The 23,383-nt window shown below is 48.2% G+C and overlaps 1 protein-coding gene across 2 annotated transcripts; it reads right to left on the bottom strand.

Annotated features, from left to right (window-relative positions):
* Window positions 1-20: 20 nt before the first annotated feature.
* On the bottom strand, window positions 21-23,383 carry LOC122387830 (NACHT and WD repeat domain-containing protein 2-like). Of its 2 annotated transcripts, none has more exons than XM_043378372.1 (30): window positions 23,224-23,383; window positions 19,599-19,762; window positions 18,056-18,225; window positions 17,423-17,623; window positions 16,812-16,979; window positions 16,215-16,342; window positions 15,860-15,958; window positions 15,456-15,587; window positions 15,153-15,323; window positions 14,840-15,007; window positions 14,521-14,663; window positions 13,240-13,376; window positions 12,932-13,029; window positions 12,560-12,652; window positions 7,903-8,046; window positions 7,533-7,670; window positions 7,009-7,131; window positions 6,659-6,782; window positions 6,291-6,481; window positions 5,421-5,548; window positions 4,955-5,081; window positions 4,337-4,519; window positions 3,754-3,887; window positions 3,150-3,300; window positions 2,578-2,772; window positions 2,086-2,301; window positions 1,548-1,722; window positions 1,057-1,162; window positions 554-790; window positions 21-335 (listed from the first exon to the last, which is right to left on the bottom strand). In XM_043378372.1, exons 2-30 carry the CDS (start codon window positions 19,661-19,663, stop codon window positions 296-298), a joined length of 4,185 nt encoding a protein of 1,394 aa, XP_043234307.1. In that variant the 5' UTR covers window positions 19,664-19,762; window positions 23,224-23,383; the 3' UTR covers window positions 21-295. The 2 variants fall into 2 exon arrangements, with proteins under 2 accessions (XP_043234307.1, XP_043234306.1); XM_043378371.1 differs by having other exon boundaries at window positions 17,423-17,656; window positions 23,224-23,298.

The following is a 23,383-nucleotide window of genomic DNA, read 5'->3' as shown; positions in this document are numbered from 1 at the left end:
CCAGTCCACCTGACGGCGTCGTTGTTTTGTGATTTTTATTTCAGTTCCGTTAACAGTACAACCAGTCACTCGCACAGCTGGAGACATAGAAAACTTGTGACACCGACACTGTGTGCGACAGACGGTACGGGCTCCGTGCGCGCTGCGAACTGCGGACTGCGGGCCGGCGCCGTTGCATATCGGCGTCTGCCGGCGCGCTGACGACGGGCGGGCGGCGGCGGCCGGCCGGGCGCACGGACCGGCCGCGCCGTCCCCCCTCCGACCGACGGTGGGCGGGTCACCGGCCGGCCGGCCCTCAGTTGCCCCACAGACTCTTGTCATTGTTGGTCCACGTTCTGGGGACGGAGCGGTCGGGGCGTGACTAAACGGACACGACGATCAGGCGGCTGCTCAGTTATGATAGCATGAGATGAGACAGCTCAACAGTCTGGGTTCAGAGCCGCGTCTTCGCGTTACAACACAGCGTTAAAAAAGGTTGTAAATATTGATACACAGGCCTCCTATCTCACGAGGCAATGCCAGCGTCTCCCCCTCCTCTCCCTAGTTCACTTACCCGGCCTGCGAGAGGTCGAACGTCTTGCCCTGGTTCTGTTCGCTGCCGTACTGTTTGACCTGCGGCAGCTCCAGGCCTTGGCCGTGGCACAGCGCCAGCGTCACGATGTGACTGCGGCCTTTGAGGGCGAATATGACGGCCCGCCCGTCGCCGGAGAGGTCGCAGGCGGTGATGGTCTGGTCGGGAGTGAACACGCCCAGGGAGTTGCCGGTCATCAGCTCCCAGACGCGCACAGACCTGCCGACCGGGAGATGGGGGGGGGGGTAAAGTTTGGCATGCATCGACCATCATGATCATGCAACGAGGAGGCGGGTTATGGGATGCTTTGAGATCCACAATGCAACAAATGGAGGGGGTGAACGGTCAGATGGACCTGATGGCGAGACTTGGTCTGCATGGGGAACGGATACCGGGACTCGGGAGGAGAGTTAGTGAGATTGGTAAGACTATCGGGTGCAGGACACGGCCACGGACTCCCTGATCACCCATGGCCTTCGACCCACCTGTCGCGGCCCTCGGAGTCGAACGTCAGAAACTTGTGGCCGCGGTTGTCGAACCTGATGGCGTCCGGCGGGGCCGTGTGACCCTTCAGGTTCCACCGAGTATTTCCTGCGCGACGCGGGGTCAGAGGTCAACGATCCATGCGTCACACTGGAGCTCGAAGAATGTTGCAAGCAATGTTTGCAAAAAAGGCGCAATGATGCAGCGTCATGACTGTCACAGGACTGGATCATGCAATCTCTTTGCCGACACATTTGCATGGCCAACGAAGGGTTTCTTCGACAGGTACTACAGAATCAACGCCTACGAAGCACTACCCACCTCCAAATACACATAAAAACCGCACTTAGTTTGATTACCTGTCCCTAACCAGATCATAGCGTGACACCACATATAACGAAGCACCATAACGCCCCACGCCTCACACAGCCCTCCATTACTAGATTGTCCACAATACCGACATAACGAGGCCCCCCACGTATCGTCGGAATACCTGAGATGAGATCGATTACGACCACCATGCAGTCCTCCAGGCCAACCACGATGCAGCTGCTTTGCGACGAGATGGCCATGGAGACCACGTTGACGCCCAGCTTGCACTTTTTGAACAGGGTGCCACTCTGGAGGTCGTACACTACGACGAAGGTGGGCGACGACGGCTCATCCACCTGGGGAAGACGAAACCGACGAGAGGGATGAGGTCAAATCGGTTGTTCGGCTTAGGTATGGCGTAGTGGTCACTATAGGCACTGTAATGGAGCAAGGTCATAGCATTCTGTCAAACGCAGTCTCCGAGCTAAGCCTTACAGTAAGCCATCGTGGTAAAACGTGAAACGATGTTACATTGTGACATCACAACAGTCGCGGTTTATGCTGGGTCCTCTCCCGGTTGCAGTAAAAGCATATGGGGCATTTCCCCCTCGCCGCCCTACAGCAGACGTAGCCTTGCACCCAGCTACTCACATCCGCGAGTGGGCCAGGAGTAGCACCCTATCATCGCCCTCCTTCAGACAAATCAAATCAGTACCCACCTCCCTGCAGCCGCAGCAGACGTAGTGTCCCTCTGAGGTGATGGCCGCCAGGCGCGTCACAAACTCGTGGTGCGGGATGCGCAGGTCGTACATCAGCTTCCTGCTCTGCAGGTCCCAGACCAGCAGCGGGAACGGCTTCTGCGTCTCGTCGCCGCAGACGCAGATTCGGCCGTCGTCGGAGACGATCAGCGAGTTCAGGAACCGGTCCTCGCCCACCTGGCCGCCAAGAGGAGGGATATCAGTCTTTGATGAGCATGAGAAGGAGATGCACCGATAGACTTAAATGTCCCTAAGAGTTGACCTAATGAGCCGAGGAGACGGACAGAGGAAAACGCCATTCATAATACATCCATGTAATATATCTTTTATCGAATACGTATCAAAGGTGTGCAATTAAATAAACCTGATTATCTTTTCGGAGAAGAGAGTGGCAGAGTCAAATTCGACATCTTCGGAGAAACACTCCAAGTGTTGTTTTTTACGGAAGCGTACCTTGAAGGTGGCGACACAGTCCCCGTTCTGCAGATTCATCATGTTGACGTACATCCTGTCCCTGGAGAGGGCCACCACGTGATCCTGGTTGTGCAGCCCGTAGTAGGGCATCTTCTGGTTCATTATCTGTTTCAGCTTCATCACGAACAGGCCCTCGTCGAAGTTGTAGATCTTCAGCTCACGACCGGAAAGTACCTGGAAGAAGAGAAAAACGGTATGCAAAAACAAAATGAAACCGGAAGCCAGATCACACGGGGCCGACGCGTCGTAGCCGCAGTGGGGATCAGGATTCTTAGTAGAATGAGGCATACAGGTAGGCGGCAGTTGCGATACGTGAACGATGCTGAAGGCAAGTGTACACTATAACAATAAATATGCAGTGAGCGGCTGAAGTAAATATCACTGTCTGCTTAAGCATGATCCGATAGATGACAAGACACGTCGAAGTCAATTCTAGCAGAAGTCAAACACAAAGCGTTATCAATTCACAAGACAAAAACCCGACCTCCAAGCCATCTTGCCCACCCTTCCTGGCCTTTCAATCAGTACATGAGCGAACACGCCATACGCACCAGACATCGGTACTCGTCGATCATTTTGAGGCTCTGCGGCTGGTGGATGCCCTTGAGAGTGCGCACCGCCTGCATGGTGTAGATGTTCCAGACGGCTATCTCGCCGCGCGTGTGAGACACCGTGATCACGTGGTGTGGGTTCTGCTTCGCCCTGTCGAGACACAGAAAAAGGCGGGATTGTGTGGTAGAGATGTGCTGATAAGGTACCCGGCGGCCGGCAGGGATAAATGAGCAGTGAGCGGTATGCTGCATAGTGCATAGAGCGCTTAGTTTGTGCGTGCTTAGTTGTTGCCTAACAGCAAATGGAAGGGAGCACTGACCATGCTTTACAAGCAATCGATGAAAGTCTTGCTTAATAAATTTATTAATTATTTACGTGCCACAGCCAGATAATAATATAAATGACTGAAAGTCATCCAGTGGAACATCCAAGCACCAGTACCGTTTGGTACGCTGCCCAACATAACACAAATTTACAAGCCATAAATCTAATTTTTACAACACATAGAAATGTCAGCCTTGTGGGTACAGTATCAGCTACGAGCTAGCACAATGTAATCGACCCAGCAGCGGTGACCCCCCGGGCCGGTACTGCGCCACTGACCGGTACAGCTGGTTAAAGTAGACGTTGTCATTGACGGGCGGCTCGGCCTGACCGGGCTCCTGCAGGATGAATCCCAGCGGGATCAGAGACGGCTCCGGCGCGCTGAAAGCCTTGTCATGGATGGCCTTCATCAGCTGCGGACGGACGCAGAAAAACGGTCAGACGGAGCCATCTCCGCCGCACCGGCTGCAGCCGCGGCCGGCGACAGGAGACAGTGGAAAATACCGACTGAGGCAGGCTCTGGCCGGATCAGGGTGGAGGCGATATTTTGAGCCTCACTGAATCCCGTTCGGAACGGGATGAATGTCGCTCATATGACCCCGGTGGTATACGGGTTACAGGTAGAAAGGAAAAACGTATCCTGTAATTGTCGGCCAAGAAAGGGTTTGGCGTCTTTGAAAAGATTGCTTGAATCAACGAGAAAATCCTCTTATCTTACATTAACGCATTGCATCACATGGATGACTAGCTTTCCCAGAAGACGGATGCAGTTGTCATTAAGCCCTACACCCTTCCCCGTTCTATCACAAGCCGACTGCTAATAGCCCGTCACCCTGGAGCAGCCACCGAGACAGCCGCTCACCGGGTACTGCTTCTGGTTCTCCTCCTCCTTCATAAACTGCATGAGTCGGCCGTAGAACTGTGTGTAAAACTGGCGTCCGTCGCAGCCCAGCGCGTAGCTGCTGAGCTCTAGCAGCTCGCGGAACAGCTGCAGCTCCTTGTTGTCCGGGTCCTTACTCATGGCCAGACTGACGTCCTCCAGCACCTGAGAAGGAGCGGGTCGGTGTGTGGGTGATGGTGGTGTGTTTTTGATGCTCTGAGGTAGGCTTGAGTCATCCGAGTACTGGAGGTTTTATTAATAGTGACTGTGCCATATACAACAGGTGCACACAATCTCGTGTGGCCATTTTTTTACGGGAATTATTAATTGAGTGGTTTCATCTTCCTTCTTATCAAAGCAAATTAAAGAGGCACTTTAGCACGCTCGCGAGCAAAAGTGGCGAAACCTTTATCAACAGCGTGCTTTCATACTTGTAAGAAGCCGAAAATGAAACGACCGAGTAAGGCATACATTTGCCCAGTCAAGTGACATTTAGCGAGCAAGAGCGAGCCTTGGCGGTCACAAAGAATCAGGTAAGCCTCTATTCAAAATTCAAAACGTCTGGTCAGCAGCCTCCGGTGTTCGGCACTCCGCACTCACCTGGTAGGCCGTCGAGCCGCAGAGCTTGTCGTAGACCCATTCGTTGTTCAGCACAAAGTCGTCCAAGATGTTTCCGGTGAGCTGGAACACCTGGTACGGCAGCTCATCCAGCCTGCGCCGGTTGTATCTGGACAAAACCGGAACGGGGCGGGGCGGGTTACCTTCTGGGATTCATGCGCATAAGAACAACTTACCTACTCATCGCTTGGATCAATGCTTTAATATGTATATTTCGCAAGCTCTGCGGCATCTGGCAAATGTCTACTTTCTGATTGTTTTAAATCGCCGGACGATCGGATCTCGCATAATTTCTATTTATCTTTGCCAAAAAATCGAATGAAGCTAAAACTTTGCACGGTTCGCAGCATACGGTGCGGAAACGAAGAAGCTAAATAAAGGATTAAGTTGCAATGCCTGCCGTACTATGGAAAGACTGAGTTCCCGATGCCTGTGGAATCCCCCATACCTGCTGCGGTATCGGATGGGCTGGTCCATGATGAAGCGCTCCAGCTCCAGCGGCTGGCCGTCGGCGTCCATGGCCTGCTCGCCGTTTGGCAACAGCACAGGCTTCTTTCGGCCGTTCGCCCACTTGCCCTGCACACAGACAGCAGAGAGATAATGCAGATATAACCACGGAGATTAAAACAAAACGGGTCACCTGAAAAGAAATGGTAGATCCAGGTTGGACAAAGGCGTCCGCTAGTGCGACAGGTTTACAGTGACAGAACAAAAGTATCGACTATCGATGACCGATTTCTATTCTGCAAAGAAGTCGGTTGAAATCTGGTTCCCAGTTCTAAATTAGTCAACAGCCATCCATCAATCACCACCCTCTGAGACATTGGAACTTTAACTTCCAATCCAATGCTTTCTCGGTGAACAGCGATACGCGTCATCTATGCCAGCACTTCCGACGCCTTTGTCCTGTTACTAGGCAATAAACCAGCGATTTCTGCGGCCAGTAAGTTCATTATCGATTGACCTCGAGCCCTGCGCTCCTGCATTCTATTGAGCTAATAGAAATTTCGCAATATTACTGAAACTGAGCTGCTGTAAATTAGTAGAATGGACAGTTTTGCCACTGCCGATACATTTTATAAATGCAACTAGATAATGTAGTTACCAAAGTACCTGCGCCACACAGTAAAATTGGCCCTGCAACTGTTAGAACTAGAACATTAGGTAATATAGATGAAACCCATTAGCTGTTTAATAGTCTCCGCAGTTCATGTGCCCCTTACGCTGCCTGCCAGACCTGTGTGCCGCCCACTGCCGTCACAAAACCGCTGAATTGCTCAGGAAAACCCATCCTCAGCCGGCCCGGTTGAGTTCTCACCGTGAAGTAATCAAAGAGCGCCATGCACGGAGTGAACTGCTGCTCCTGTTTGAAGTAGCGCTCGCGGGCCACCTTTGAGAACGTGTTGTCCTTCCAGGTGGTCAGGCAGAGTCCCGACACGATGGTCTTCATGAGGAACGGAGAGAGCCGAGAAGAGATCTGCGTCCACAGGATGGACGGACACCGGCGCACTGTCCAAAGCGGAAAGAGGCGCGTGATTCATCCATCAGTGTTAGCTAGAGTCTGAGGACTTTGATCAGCGGGCCAAAACAGAAAAAACTAACATTGGAACAAAGGTGAGGCCCATTATGGGCTAAACATTAAGTAAAACCGCAGTCCGAGCCAGTAGAGTAACTCAAACTTCTCACCGGGTGGCGTGTTGTAGACGAAAATCTCGTTGAGAACCTCCTCGTCACAAGAGAGGAGGTCCATGATCTCAGAGTCGCTGAGACCCTGCCTGGCCGCCGTTAAGTAGCCGAGAATTCGAGAAACCTGGGAAAAATGACGCAGTATAAGCAGCAGAAGATTATGGCATCCAAGTGTTCTAAAACAGTCAGAAAGAAACAATAATAAATACAATCATGAACGTTCTCGGTAAGCACAAACATTGAGGTCATATTTCGAGGTGACACAAGGACGTCATTACAGTAGGTATTGCGTTGAAATAACATTTACCCGAGATATACGTGGTGTGGTATGATGTGTATGGACTACGTACCGGCACGGCGCCGACCTCTCGCTCCAGCTCGTCCAGTACGACGTGAATCTGCTCCACCAGGGTGGAGCGGAGCGCCAGGTGCTCCTCGCCGCCCGTCCAGTTGCACGTGGTCATACCGACCGCCTGTGGGATAGGTAGTCCCATCAATCGTCATATAAACCATCCCACTCGTAATGAGGCCACACTCACCGTCGTCAATGTCAATATTCGCGGATTGGCGAAATCAACTGAATAATCGAAATATATGAAGAGGACTAAACCCTGGAAATATGCTACTTCCTGTCACAGAAAGATCAACTGTACATAAGGATTATAATGCTCGGCTCATAAGCGCTATAACTTTTAAGCATCTGAAGTCTCCTATAAGACCAGCGAGATAATACTCTTAGTTCTCAGAGTATACGAGCATTACTTTTATTCCACTCAGTGGCACCCGTTCTGACCGACCTGAGACAACTCTTCACTAGAGACCCACTCCTGAGCGCCTGTGACTGACCCATGCCCCTGTGAGACCATCCACTGACCTCCACGTAGAGCGGCAGTGGACACTCGGCGATGTACCGGTTCACCACCTCGCGCTGGCCCTTGTTGATCTTACGATTGTTGTCCTTCAGAATGTTGTCCAGAATGTTGGTGGCCTCTTCCGTCGTGAGAGGCCCAACCTAGTCGACAGGGTGAATGGGAAATCCGAATGCATACGGTGAATTAAGTCAAACTTCTACTCTTCGGGCCAACTTTCAGTAATCGTTTAATTTCACATAAACTCAGATGGTAATTGAAACGGATATCCGTGCAACTTAGCACAGAAGGTAGCTGCAAAAGATGCGCCATCGGTCCCGCAGGCATCGAGCTTCGAGTTCTATCCATCTGATATGCAGGATATTGTGGACCTACCTTCAGGAAGCAGGATTTGTCGTCGATCTTTTTCTCCAGATCGGCAAACTCCTCACAGTCGTCGGCCATGGTGAGGATGAGTTTGGTGTGCTCGGGCAACTCCTTGGGCACCCAGTCCATCTTCCGGGTGCTGTACGACCGGACCTGCCAAATGGCACAAACATAAAACAAACGTCAGGTAGGGAGACTGGCTACATTTGCATTTTTAGGTCGATTGGACACAATTTACATTCGCTTTCATCATGCTACACACGACCGAGAGACTGAGGATTCAATCAGGAGTGGATTTGCAGTACCTATTCTGATTAAAGATAAATTGTGTTATTTGTTTCGGCCCGTTGAAAGCGCTTCCCTTAAATGACTTACTTCAGCCCATAGCCCGGAGTAAGAAATTCTTGGTTGGTTGCTATAGTTGTGTAATTTTTCAAGCATCGGTCAACAGAAGACCGTTCCGACAAAACGTTATAACTGTAAGACCCGACGCCCAAGTTCGTGTTAGAATGGCTGGTGCGTGCTGCATCATATACTGGCCGACACCACCATCGCTAGATGGCAGCAGTAACGCACGCCTGAAGGTAGACGATTACGTGACAAAAGATCGTAAGACAGAAGATCGTATGGAAGAAGATCGTACGAAAATGATCGTAAGATAAAGATCGTATGTTGTAAAAGATCGTACGGTTAAAAGATCGTAAGCAAAAGATCGTAAAGCAATTGATCGTATGCAAAAGATCGTACGAAAATGATCGTAAGATAAAGATCGTATGTTGTAAAAGATCGCACGACAAAAAGATCGTAAGCAAAAGATCGTAAAGCAATTGATCGTATGAAAAAGATCGTAGGAAAATGATCGTAAGATAAATATCGTATGTCGCAAAAGATCGTACGACCAAGGATCGTAAGCAAAAGATCGTAAAGCAATGGATCGTACAAAAAAGATCGTAGGAAAATGATCGTAAGATAAAGATCGTATGTTGTAAAAGATCGTTCGACAAAAGATCGTAACGTTACGTTCGTAAAGTAAATAATCGTATAGAATAGTGTTGTTACGAGCGAGCGAGCGCAGCGAGCGAAGCGAAGTCTTTTGAATATAACGGGAAAATCTCAGTATGAGCGGCCCGGCCCGGCCCGGCCCGGCCTGTAACGCTTTTGAGAGGCTTATATCTCAGCAACCGCTGAACCGATTGGCCTGCGGTCTTTTTTGCTGGGTAGCCCCATCCCTTCTTCCCCGTGATTGACTACTTTTGATGCATCTCAGTGGCCGTCGTGGCACGTGCCACGTGAGAAGTCAAGGGTGTTCAAGCAGTTTTGCAAAAGTAATGATTTTGAGAGGCCCATATCTCAGCAGCGGCTTGAGCAATTGTCTTGCGGTAGTTTTTATAGGGTAGCTGCATCCCTTCTACCAAAGGTCGGATACCCTTGATCTATGTGAGTGACCCCCAATGCACGTGCAAAATACAAAAAGAAGAGGTGCCAAATGTGTTCCCATTTCAGTAACTCGGTAATTACTGGGGCGATTTCGAACCAATGATGGACAATTGACATCTTTAACTGGCCTTCAATAACAATGACTCCTATAACTAGGATTGGATTGAAACTAGGATCCTATAACTAGGAGAATTGCGACTTCGATAGTGATAACTGATAACGCGATAAACATCTGTTGATGACTCGTAAAGCGATGACGATTCAATATGAAAATGTAACAGTGCGAAGGAAAAAGTATTTTTAACGCCGTTTACTTCAGCCGCTTAACCCGCGAGTTACTGGGGGAGGGGGGGGGCGTTAAACGTCCCCACTTTTTTTCGCCGGGCCATAGCATAAAAACGGCGCGCCGCAGGCGCGGCAAATTTTGGGTACCTATAGGGAATTGATTGAAGTTTATTGTGACAAAGTTTAAAAAAAAATCAGTTGGAAAATTTTTGAGATATCGAGGTTTTAGTGACGTCATGATTTCTGAGTTTTCGACCAAAAACGGCATATGTTCAAAAAATCATATAAAATCACAGAATAGAGATACAGACATGCCGTAAACGCCATTAGACTGCCAATACCATGAACAATCAAATGGCTATCTTCGATTGTTGATTATCGTTCCGCATTTTCCAAAATCTTGAACTGAATCTTGGCAATTTCTCGTGACTACTTCACGACCATTATACATGCATTTCTTAAATTGAACTTTTTTAGCCAAACACGTACACATATGATCAAATGAATGTCACCATCGTGTTCTACGCCCCAAATTACCCATAAAACATGTGCCACAGGCTGCAAATATCAGTTTTGATTTTCGGGGATATGTGCCCACCCGGTTGACCTGACCTTGACCCTGACCTATGCTTGACTGACCCCTACATGGAGCTGACACTCTTGTAGGCCTTATATGATGGATTGTGCACCGTTTTGACAGAGTTTATGGCGAGAGGCGCCCATTGCGAATTCCCTGAAGTCCATGCTACTGAAAGTCCGATTTCAGGTGTTTGACCTGACCTTGACCCGACCTGTGACCTCAAAATTCAACTTTAAAGTACTCATCGGAAGCGTCTCGTCGCGTTCTTTCGTTTGCCGCCTCGTTCGTTTCGCTGCGCCTATTGGTTCTCGAGTTATTGGCTGGGGGCGTTTAACGCGCCCCCCCCCCCCAGCAAACGGTGGGTGGCGAAATACCCTAGCAACTGCCGGGACTATCCCACCTTCTAAAATGTTGTTAAAACCAGTTAAATTGTGCCCGACTTTATAGATTGGATGACCAGGAACACGGTTCTGGCATTTATTTTTCATTAAACATCTTAGGCTTCCCATATTCCAAACACACAAACTTTCAAATATGTGACGTCACAGCCCAAAATTACCTCCTTCCCCAGGCCACATTACTGCCATAAAGCTGATTCTTTTTACTCTGTAGGCACCACAACAAAGTTCAGACCAAGTTTTAAGCGATTTTTCAACGAACAAACCCATTTAAATCAGAATGACTAAACGAGGTGACGTCACACTAACGGTCGCTCCATGGTTGAAGATAGGGCCTTGTACAAGGCCCATTTTCAAATGAAGGGAACGATTAACGAATTTCTTCAACACCAAGAGGCCGCGGGGGTTGCAACCTAGATAGATAGTGGTTTCTGAACCTCGCCGCAAACTTGGCTATCTCAACTCAAACCCCATGTTAAAGGTGGGATAGTCCCTTTAAGCAACATTTTAACCTTCCAGGCGGTGGGGGGGGGGGGGAACATGGGTTTAGTTGTATTCACTTCAAATAGGTACCTACATGAAAACGGCAGCACATACATTCATTTATTCGGCACATATACAACGCGTTGCTTTTAGGTGTCATTGAGCCATCTAAGCTCTGAAATAACATCAATGTATGGTCGAGCTTACGACGGCCACTTACTACGCGAACACAGAAATTGATAAGCTTTGTATGCGCTGGAGTTGGGCTGCACCATGTGAATACCATATTTTGACAGTACGATCTTTATCTCATACGATCATTTGGCGTACGATCATTTTCCTTGACGATCTTTAGCGAATACGATCTTTTGTCCATACGAGCATTATGCCGTACGATCTTTATCCATTACGACTTTTTGGCATACGATCATTTTCCTTGACGATCTTTAGCGAATACGATCTTTTGTCCATACGATCATTATGTCGTACGATCTTTATCCATTACGACTTTTTGGCATACGATCATTTTCCTTGACGATCTTTAGCGAATACGATCTTTTGTCCATACGAGCATTATGTCGTACGATCTTTATCCATTACGATATTTTGCATACGATCAACTGCCTACGATCTTCTGCCATACGATCTTCTGCTTTACGATCTTTTGTCCGGTTACCAGGTAGACTGCACCGGAAGACAGTCGATATTATTGCCGCTAGATGACACTACCATTCAACGCCTGTACGTATACTGTACCGCACAGCACCCGACAGAGCTATCGCTAGATGGCAGCAGTAACGCACGCCTGAAGTTAGACTGCACTGGAAGACAGCCGATATTATTGCCGCTAGATGACACTACCATTCAACGCCTGTAGGTATAACTACTGTACCGCACAGCACCCGACAGAGCTATCGCTAGATGGCAGCAGTAACGCACGCCTGAAGTTAGACTGCACTGGAAGACAGCCGATATTATTGCCGCTAGATGACACTACCATTCAACGCCTGTAGGTATACTGTACCGCACAGCACCCGACAGAGCTATCGCTAGATGGCAGCAGTAACGCACGCCCGAAGGTAGACTGCACCGGAAGACAGCCGATATTATTGCCGCTAGATAACGCTACCATTCAACGTCTGTAGGTATACTGCACCGCAAAACACCCGAAAGCGCTATTGCTAGATGGCCGCAGTGACGCACACCTGAAGGTAGACTGCACCGGACTACAGTAAATGATTGCTGCTAGATGACGCTACCATTTAACGCCTGCTGGTATACTGCGCCGCACGTGATATTTCTGCCATCAGATGGCAGCAAGAGCGTACGCCTAAAGATATGATGTACTGTACCGGAAAGCACCATTTTAATGGCGAATTATGATTTCGAGACTGTGCAACCGGTCGGTACCTATCGCTGAAAGACGGTTGGATGCGAAATGGCAATGGAACATTTTTTATTGTGTTTCCGCTGCGTGACTGACCTGGTCGAGTCCATCTATGATGACCACCAGGGGACGCGCGGCGCTGGCCTTGCTCAGAACGCGAGCCAGATATGTGTTCAGGTCTCCAATACCCTGCAAAAGAGGCCATGTACCGGGTCAAGACAGCCAAGTTTTATGTAACATGTTTATGCATCGTGATGTTCAATGCAAAATGCATCAAATTTGCTTAAACTCTTTTTAAGAATAAACGTAAATAATTCAAAACTTATTTGAATTATCACCGCACGGATATCTTTACAACTTAGGCGCCCGAAGCGAAAACAAAAGCAATGATGAAACCCGACCGAGCCGACTCGGCTACGATAAACTCAGCGTTCCTCAGCCCGCGCGGAGTCCAGTGGACTGTCTAACCTTGCTGACGGTGGCCGAGTGCTCTCCGTACAGAACGCAGCACTGCTCGGCAATGCTGCGCAGAACCAGCTCGGTAGTGCTGCTGTCCGGTGTCAGACCTGTACCGCGGATAGGGAAGGCAGTTGCCGTAAACGAGACACATTTTCTGGATTGTGCGCGAAATTCAGAAAGTTGGACAGTGGACACTCTAGATGGACGCTTCATCACTGAAGCAATTTTACAGATGTCACGGTGCGATTTTCGTTTGAGTTTGTGATGAGCACAAGCGGTAACTGAGAGCACATTGTGTAATGTGTAATGATTCTCACCGATAAATCGTACGCTGAGCTGCGGATTGTTGAGCCAGTTGCCGCACTGTTCTGCCACCTTGGCCACGAGCGACGATTTGCCGCAGCCGGCCCTCCCGTGAAGAATCAGCGGCACGCAGGAGTCATTGTTCAGGTACCTGGGGAGACCAACAGAGCTCAGAATTATCCCATAGTCGCTGCTGAAGCTGAATTACCAGCGGACCTGGTATCCTAACCCGCGAGTTGCTGGGGGGGGGGGGGCGTTAAACGCCCCCACTTTTTTCTCCGGGCCATAGCATAAAAACGGCGCGCCGCAGGCGCGCCAAATTTTGGGTACCTGTAGGGAATAGATTGAAGTTCCTTGTGACAAAGTTTCAAAAAAATCGGTCCGAAAATTTTTGAGATATCGAGGTTTTAGTGACGTCATGATTTCTGAGTTTTCGACCAAAAACGGCATATGTTCAAAAAATCATATAAAATCATAGAACAGACATACAGACATGCAGTAAACGCCACTAGACTGCCAATACCATGAACAATCAAATGGCTATCTTCGATTATTGATTATCGTTCCGCATTTTCCAAAATCTTGAACTGAATCTTGGCAATTTCTCGTGACTACTTCACGACCATGATACATGCATTTCTTAAATTGAACTTTTTGAGCCAAACACGTACACATATGATAAAATGAATGTCACCATCGTGTTCTACGCCCCAAATTACCTATAAAACACGTGTCACAGGCTGCGAATATCAGTTTTGATTTTCGGGGATATGTGCCTACCCGGTTGACCTGACCTTGACCTTGACCTATGCTTGACTGACCCCTACATGGAGCTGACACTCTTGTAGGCCTTATATGATGGATTGTGCACCGTTTTGACAGAGTTTATGACGAGAGGCGCCCATTGCGAAGTCCTGAAGTTCATGCTACTGAAAGCCCGATTTCAGGTGTTTGACCTGACCTTGACCCGACCTGTGACCTCCAAATTCAACTTTAAAGTACTCATCTGAAGCGTCTCGTCGCGTTCTTTCGTTTGCCGCCTCGTGCGTTTCGCTGCGCCTATTGGTTCTCGAGTTATCGGCTGGGGGCGTTTAACGCCCCCCCCCCCCCAGCAAACGGTGGGTGGCGAAATACCCCAGCAACTGCCGGGCTAACATGACACGCCGATTGGAACGAAATTAGCGTTAATCCGGAAACAGGCAATAGGAGTTAAATTTCATAGATGAGAGTAAAAGAGCGCAGCTAAAGTCAGAGGCATCACAGATAACGTACTCGATAGCTGTATAATGGTTTACCTTCGGATTTTGACGAGCATCTCTGGCCGGCCGTGGAACCGGCTGAAGCGGTTTTTACACGCCAGCGACTGTTGCATCAGCTCGTGGAAAAGTCGCTTCTCCACGCCAAGGTAGGTCTTCAACTCTTCCTGAATGTGTGAAAGCTGCGGTGGAACATAGTCATTATTCATCAGCATCACGGCAGCTGTCACGATGGCGAGAAGTCAAGAGGACATAACTGCCACCTTTAACAAAAGTTCCGTTTTCACGTACCTATAGGAGTAACCACAATGTTTCGATAGTGAAAAATGTCTCCATTACACCGATGCCGAAGTCTCACCTTGGATTCGTCCTCAGACAGAACATTATCGATGACTGAAATGATGAGGGGTGAAAACTGTGCGCACAGGTCCTCCACGAACTGTTTATGCTCGCTGTGTTTCACGTCCATGCCGCCCGTGTGCCACTTGACCATAAATTTGAGCATTCGCGTTTCATCCAGCCGCTCCTGGCGGAATAAATGAGGCTCGGTCAAATATGAGCACGCTAATAACGCATCATTTTAAGCAAATTTATGAATTATTTAGACATGGTTGATTTTGACGTAATTAAGTAGCTCGCTGACGTCACTAAGCTTCTCCAACCTCACCCACCTTCAGCTCTGACTTGAGAATGTCGAGCCGTTTCTTTGATTCCGGCTCGGTGGAGATGTACGATTTGGCGTCCTCGGGAACGTTGTGTGACGGAAAGTGGGTGAACCGTCGGCACAGCCACAGACACCGCTTCGCCGACTGCTGGTTCAAAAATACTGCCTGCTTGATTTCCTGGAAATAGCGGAGGGGCAGTTACTACACATTGCATTGCTAGAACATAATAATCAACACTGTAGATAAATGTAAAACACAACACCTTTTAGACTTTTAGACCTTTTAGAATAGGTACTGCTTCCCCCTTACCTGTTCCATGACCGAGGTGAGATACTTTTCCTTTTGTTCTTGATTGAATGCCTTTCGCATGGTGTTCATCATTTCTTTGACGATATGCCGCCACTCCTTGATGGCGTCTGCCCTTTTCTCCGCTGTCATTTCCTGTGCGTACAAGTTAACACAAGACCTTTATATTATGTTCCTTCAGCGGATCATATAGATTACAGCTGACTGACTATATCAGCTGACCATTCCTTTTACTCTAACTAATGAATGAAGGCTCGGGTCAGAGAGGAAATTCAACATATCTTATGATACCCTCTGAGCGAAGCCAACAACCGTAGATCCCAACAGCCATGACTTCACCAAATGGCAAAGTTTGTTTCTGAATGAAATCGCACGAAACTAGCCCGCCGTAGCGACGAGGACCGTACCTTGATATCGGGGATCTGTGTGCTGATGGGGGCCAGCCGGTAGCACGGAGGCGAGGCGTTCTCGTCCCATTGGTACCACGTCCAGAGCAGTTCCCGGTCCTGCCAGAACACAAAAACAGCGAGCGTACGGCATCGGAATGCGGTCTTACGGTATAAGAAACATACATAGTGCCGACATTCATAAAATAAAGTTTTCATATTAAGCATATTGATTTACAACTAATGTATTCATTAGCTCAATTTAGAATGATTCATATTTCTTTTAAGCCGCTTACATCGGACATCACGGTAAGTAATGCGTTTCGCGGTGCCCTTTGCATTGCCGTCGTTCACATTGGATAGCTAGCTCAAGTACCTTTTCATCCTCTATCCGCGACACCGCCTGGTCGAAGTCCGGACCTTCGATGCACCGGGGCAGCAGCGGGTTGCCGAAGGTATCGTTCAAAAACACGATGGTCACCACATGTGAATCTTTGGCGTGACCTGGGGAAGGTCACAAGAATTTGCCATCGTCATTGCATGAAGTGAGATCGACAAAACTTTCATAATTAAATGCTTATGCAACTGTCGAAGCCTGCTGCTAAACACGGATATATTAATCGCCGGGTGTTCGACGCATAATCTCTTCTTATTGGTATTTTGTCTTGCACCTAATTTAGCGTCACAATGACGAAATTTTCATTTCGTATCGACATGCTTCATAATCCTACCAATAATCCATCACATTTCAAAAGAGCAGGCCAATAATGCTAGATGCAATCACAAAACCTATATAAATCGATTGAAGAATTACGGGCATCAAAAATATTATAGGCCGTTATATAACAGCCTGCTGTTACGTAAGAGGCCTAAGGTAGTACCTATACCCAAAACTACATAATAAGACATTAACCTCCACAATGTCTCCCGGAAATTGGTACAAAAATTGTACTTCCGTGTTCCTGGCACTCACTTTTAAGCTCGTTCAGGCAAAGCTCTTTGAGGGAGTGGTCGTTTAAATGTTCATCCGGTAGGCCCCAGTGCAAGTCGATCACGTTAAGCTCGTAACCTCTCTCGATGCAGTACATGCGCAGTTTCGGGTATACGTAGTCCATGAGTGATGACCGCTCCATTATTGTGTCTGACGGATAGAAAAAAATGACGTCATACTTCAGCCTGGAAACGTTTGGTACAGTCACGGACATATTCAGTAACATACTGCTAAATGTTCGCTTCTCTGGCAGCAGCCCACCGGAGCCGGCGCCGCCTGCCTGATGGGTAGGCTGTACCGCAGCGCTGCTAGGTGCTGCGGGTTAGTCTACTATGACAGGTAAGTTTATGTGTAGTCAATCATTCCTGGCCGTTTTCGTTGAGCGATCCGATGAATTGTTTTGATGCACTACATAGTGCATTCTCTCATCAGTGCCAGAAGAAAAGTCATTTCACAAGAAGATAAGAATAAGCATTGCATGAGTAAAATATCGCATGATTGGAATTTGGAAAGCAGAAACGGAAGATCCTGTTAGGAAGCCGAAGCATAATTCATAAAGAACGCTGGATCCGAAAGCAATCAAGTTTACTTACCTTGGAGATCGCCACATGTGTAGATGCAGATTTTCCGCGGCTTGAGGATCGGTTTGACGTAGTTGATGTCTCCGGTGACGAGGCTGCGGACGAGCTCACTGAGTTTACTGAGGTCGGGCAGGCCCGGATCGAGCAGCGGCTGGTCGGTGGACGAGGAGCTCTTGCTGACGGCCTGCTGTGTGGGCGCCGGCACGCGCATCGCTGCCGACATCAGGTGCAACAGCGCCGAGCGCGCTGAATGTTATGCGTGGCGAGCGCTGCCAACAGCCGCAGCGGTGCGAGACATAGTACAGACAGCGACCAGACAGCGGATACACGGGATACCGGGTGTAGAGTAAGTCTCAATGCCTCATATATATCTAGCAATTTGCGTAAGAAGGTACATTTTCACTTCAATAGAGACTGGCTATGCTATTTAAAAAGTACAAACGAGAGAGAAAAAACGATATCGGATGATCATCAGTTGGCTATCGCGTAATTTTTAGATGACAACACACATTGAATTACATGAGGCAGATTAAAAAGAGATGAGAGTAACTATGACATGGAGTCTGACGGGGTCGGGTCGGGAGACCCGGTCAAGTCTGGGCCCGGCCAGACCGGGGCTATCGGCCGCCGCGAGCGTCTGCTCACAGTTGTCCTGGTGTTCGGTGTCGACCGTGTCCACCTGACGCTGTCCGACGGTGGACATCGGGTGCTCGGTGCCCACGGCGGAGCCGGAGCCCCACGAGTGCAGCGAGCTGGGTGTGTAGGGCGGGCTGTCGGCCGGCGGCCCTTCGCGCGCCGCCTTCTCCGCCGCCGCCCTGCAGCGGCCACAGTGGACGGGTCAGTGCAGGGGCAGGGGTCCGTGGTCAGAACGGCTCAGACCCATATACCGGTTACAACATCTCACTTTTAAGAAAAATTACATCGGCAATTTTTGCCATTACATTGAAAAGGCGAGTGGCTACAGGCACAGCATGACGTAAAACACAATTAACCTGTGCGTATCATTTAGAACGGGCATAATAACCGAGCACACAATATCTATCATTACTTTATCTGCAGTTACGAAACTGTCCGGAATAGATAGCAGAGTGTCTATTTATTTTGTCACAGATACTAAATAATTAATGTTATTCTTTATATGTTCCTGCATTTCTCCCTTGTAAAACTGGGCAGACCGGTCATATGCAAACACTTAGGATAATGCAAAGACATTTAAGGTATAATAAGAAAAACTGATTGGCTCGCCTCAATTTATAGCATTAGTCTCCAGAATGGTATATCATGTGGCATGTTCCGCATAGAAACTTGGTTATAAAGGCGTAAGTCCGTTAAATAAAGTACTGGCTATAAGGAGACAGCATAGCTCATGAGCATTAATCGCTTCTTCAGTGGCAATTAATTGTCATTCTTCTTCATCTGAAAACTACTTAGGTTACTATCAAAAGCCATTACCTCAATCTCATTTTAATATTACGATGATCACATTTAATGACAAAGTTATAGTCAAGAAAAAATGAACATGAAATGTGTTGAAATTAGCTACTTGTCTCCTAGAAATTAGTCATGACCGTTGACATTTGGCAGTCGAGCAGGGGCAGCACGCCACCATCAGTCATCAGCCGCGGTACGACCCCCTGGACTGCGGAGGGCAGTCGGGGCGCGCCACGGAGGCGCCCCTCCACCGGACCAACATAATAATCAATGTCAACAGTTGAGCAGAGCACCAATAAGCGGGCCAGATTATCCGAAATCCATTGGGCGCCGTCTCATAAGGCAGTGTCGCGTAATGCCACTAATTCGTATGGGCGTGCGTTATGAGCCTGGACGCGGGGCCGGTCCCCAGCGCGGGAGCGGCGCATGGGGTCACAGAAACACGGAGACCGGCAGCGGGGCTGACGCAGAGGCGAGCGCCTCCGCCATCAGCTCATGAAGATTGAATAAAAACGACGTAAGTGCCGTGGATAATATCAAACTTATTTGCTTGTAATTATTTTGACTTTCTTGATAGTCATTAGATATCCAAATGTCTCAGCCGGGAAGCAACTTCTCATCGTTCTTCAATGTCTTTTTTAAATCGTGTTTACCAACATTTCATCATGCCATGACATTTCTTAAAATATTCAATTGCATTCTAAAAGAAATTTATCACAACTAAAACAGAAAAGCCACGGTTGCTCCGTGCGCTCACCTGTCTCCATATTTGTTGATGGACTCGTCCGAGGCGGTGGACGTGGTGGAGCAGCTGGTCCCCATGGCACCGACCGGTCAGCGACCACGAGCTCCGGGTGCCGGCTCGGCCTCTGCTGAGCTCACCATCACCTCAGGGCATGGTCGCGCCGCGCGCCCGGTGCCCTGCGGCGGAGGTCACACGGGAGGCCGTCAGCGCACCGCGCCTGCGGTGCCACACACCGTTCTAGAGTAGAGGACAAGTGTCTGTGCGCCGCCAGTGTTGATTTAGAGAGCGTATGGTAAATGACAATTCAGACGACCACGTTGTCTGAAGTCCTTTATCGGTCGCCTCGGCCACGCACACACGCGGTCTTTGACCTACACCAGGCTTGGAGGAACAAAGGAGGGTAGGTGTGACGTCAGCGAACGAGATGACGTCAACAGCTCGGTATCGGGTGCCCCATGGGCCCAAGTACCGCAGTGTGCAGCCGTCGACCGAGGCGCACACATCTGTCAAATCCCACCGCCAACCCCAGTCACCACCGCGTCACGTGATTGGTGTTGATATCTTTGCACCTGTATGACCACTTAAAATTGTGTAGTCACAGATAAGTGTTGTGCTGTCCTTCCAGTGTCTATGTGCATACGTTCTTGTCGGACTGTAACGCATATGTGGGCATGTGTCACCTCACCAAAAACCGGTCTAGCTGAATACAGTCCCAAAATCACAGTCCGGTTTTTGCGAGCACGAGAGCGACGGATAAATATGGTCAGCATAAGAACTGAGCAGCCCTAAGCACATAACAAATATCTAGGAAACTAATATTTGAGGTGCGAGGTATGAGTCTCTTATATTCGAGTCTCGATGGTCAGTTATATTCAAACGGTAGAGCGTCCAGAAAAAGATATCGAAAACGGACTTCATGATAATTGTTCCTGATATAATTTTATATGAAATAAAGCTATTGCCGAATCAATATAAGCAAGTACCAACCTAAACAATTTCACTTTTTCGATAACCTTTAGCAATTAACTCAAACAATAGATTTGTTATCAAAAATATTATTTTCCTATGATTAAACCAATGTTGAATCTTGCAGAAAAGTTGTATTGTAACTCCGGAAACGTTTTGGCATAGAGACTAAGATCCAAGAACTGTCCAAGAGACTTTTTACGCTAACAGTTTTATGCAACAATGCTTCAATGCCATCGTATGTAGTGTATAGTGTATCCAATTACTCTCGCTGTGCTTCTGTCGTCTACAGACACAGGTGTTAAATTTGGCCTAAAACGGTCAACTTCAAAAGTTGAACACAAGTCAGGGTAATATTCTGACCGAAAAAAGTCATTTTGTAGCTCAGTCTATCCGTATTGCTGAGGTAAACACATAACAGGTGTTTCAATGAATGGAGCATGCCTAAAAAAAATTGTCGAATAGAATCATCGAAACATGGCCAGTTTATGCAAAAGGTTTCCGTAGCTAAAGACGTACGGCTTCTTTTTATTAGCTGATAATAGGGAAGATTTAAAGTTTATTTAGTGAGACTCACGCTCGTTAAATCGGTTCAATAAATAAGGCATCGTCGTTTTTAATGACCGTCTCCTTTTAATAACCTTAATTTTAATAACGTTTTCGGGCTCCCCCACCGATGTCCCGAATCACGTCGGATTAATATATAACTTGCAAGTAGGTTTAATTGAAGCGCAGTGAGCTAAGAGAGCGGAGCGCGGGTTGTGCGCACACTGCAGATCCGATGGTGAAGTGAACCCCCCCCAAAAAAAAGACTGTACGCACACCTATTCCACGGCCTCTATCACTGGTGCCTGATGACAAACATCATGATAAAAAAATGACCTAAGGACGTCTGCTTTCTATTGGTTTCCTGTCTTCGAGCATTATGGGAGATGGAAATGATTCGTTTTCAAGATTACCTACCTACTTTGTTCGTTTTAGTATATCGCAAACCGAAACCTGAAATTTTAAGTCACAAGTCGTTTGCCGTTATTCTTTAGAATTTTAAGTCACAAGTCTTTTGCCGTTATTCTTTAGAACGGTTTGGAATCCGGACTGCAAAGAGGATATTTAAATGAATAGAAATAAGCCTGTTTTGATAAGTTATGATAAGCTTTTCTAATTTAACTTCATTAAGTTGAAAACTTCTTGATCTAAGCAAAACTAACTAGTTAGATCCGAAAACTTTCAGGTCTTCTCTATTCCCGTAGACTCGACCAGTTCCTACCAATCTGAATGCACATTCAAACGTGGCTTAAAATGGATCCGAATGATATTATATCTGAAGTCGGGCACACTTTGTCAAGGCACGGCTCTTCACACAGTCAACAGAACAAGACATTTCTGTCAAAGTAAAAAAGAAATTGCTGAACGGGTGGTGGAGACTGGAGAGGTAAGGTAGAATTAGTAAATAAGTAGGTATGAAAACTTTACCTAAATATAATACCCTTATTTATCATGGTTTACTCTTAGGACAGTAGGGAATCACCGATAGCACAACTAAGAAGCAGGGTTGTGCTCGACTCAAAAAAATTTGCCGACTCGATTCATCATTCAACTTCAGAAAGCCTTGCCTCAACTCTGACTCAAACAAGGAGCTGATTTTTCCCTTGACTCGACTCATGACTCAAGCGGCTCGATGAAAATATGAGTCGACTCAAACTTGACTCAAATTTTTTGTTGAGTCAAGTGAGTTGACTCAAAATTGACTCAGATAAAAAGTTGTTGAGCGGGGGGGGGGAGGGTGAAAAAAATCCGGAAGCAGGGCCAGAGCTTAGTTGTTAAGCGGGGGATGAAAACCTTATATATAGGAATTTAGGAATATAGGAATTATAGGAATATAACTTATACTTAGGAATTTGCAACGAATGGGCTCAGAACACCAGAAGTACATAAATAATAGATCTGAATTGAAAAACGAGCGGCAATGGTTTCATTTTTAAAAGTAAGCAGGAACTAGTCTGTATGTACTCCTGGAATGACATACACTGGAATGTTCCATAGTCCTTGTTGGTTCGATCTTAAAATAAATTGCTGGTGAAAAAGGTGCAGAGATTAGTAACAAGCCGGACTTGAGCAGTGGCTTACGAGAGCCTCGTGACTTATCGTGAATCTGAACTCAGAGTCGCCTTTGCTTCAACATTGCGGAGCTATCAGCTCATTACGAGACTAATAATCCACCCATCCCAACCGTCTCACAATTAACCAGCGACACGTTCCCGCTGATTCAACCAGTCGATAGCCGGTTATCAATGTGTCGGAGGCTGCAGACGCAACAGCGCACGGTGGGTGCCGACGAGCCACACGCATGCCCGGACCGATCCCCTGCCCGACCCCGAGACGTCGATAGTTCGGGATCGTCACACGCATCGGCGATCCACAATCATGAGCGACGGACTATAGTTGTAAGGAACTCAATTAAAATGGAGCATCGCATCTTTGTGCAAACAATGTGTGTAGCGTGTTGTTTATAAACGCCACGCTTCGCACGACGGCCAATGCAGAATCCCATCGTCAAATAAACCTTCCCACCCGGATTCAACCATCCCTCATGCGCCCTGCCCCGGTGCCCTGACCCCTGACCCGGTCACGGGCTGGGCGCCCGGCGCGGCGGCGTCAGCGTCGCCCTTACCTGGGTCGGCAGCGTGGCGCCGGCCACAGCGGCAGCGAGGTCCGGCCGGTGTCTGCCGCCGTCGCCGCCGCCGCCGCGGCCGCGCGGGCCTGACGATCGATCGGGGAGCCTCGCCCGTCGGCCGCCAGGCAGCGTCGGCGGCGAGCCGGCAGGGAGGGAC

Source organism: Amphibalanus amphitrite, unplaced genomic scaffold, assembly GCF_019059575.1.
Source record: "Amphibalanus amphitrite isolate SeventyFive unplaced genomic scaffold, NRLGWU_Aamphi_draft 000299F_arrow, whole genome shotgun sequence".
Classification (NCBI taxonomy): Eukaryota; Metazoa; Arthropoda; class Thecostraca; order Balanomorpha; family Balanidae; genus Amphibalanus; species Amphibalanus amphitrite.
The sequence above is the reverse complement of the archived record's forward strand: the minus strand, read 5'-3'. Positions and strand labels throughout refer to the sequence as shown.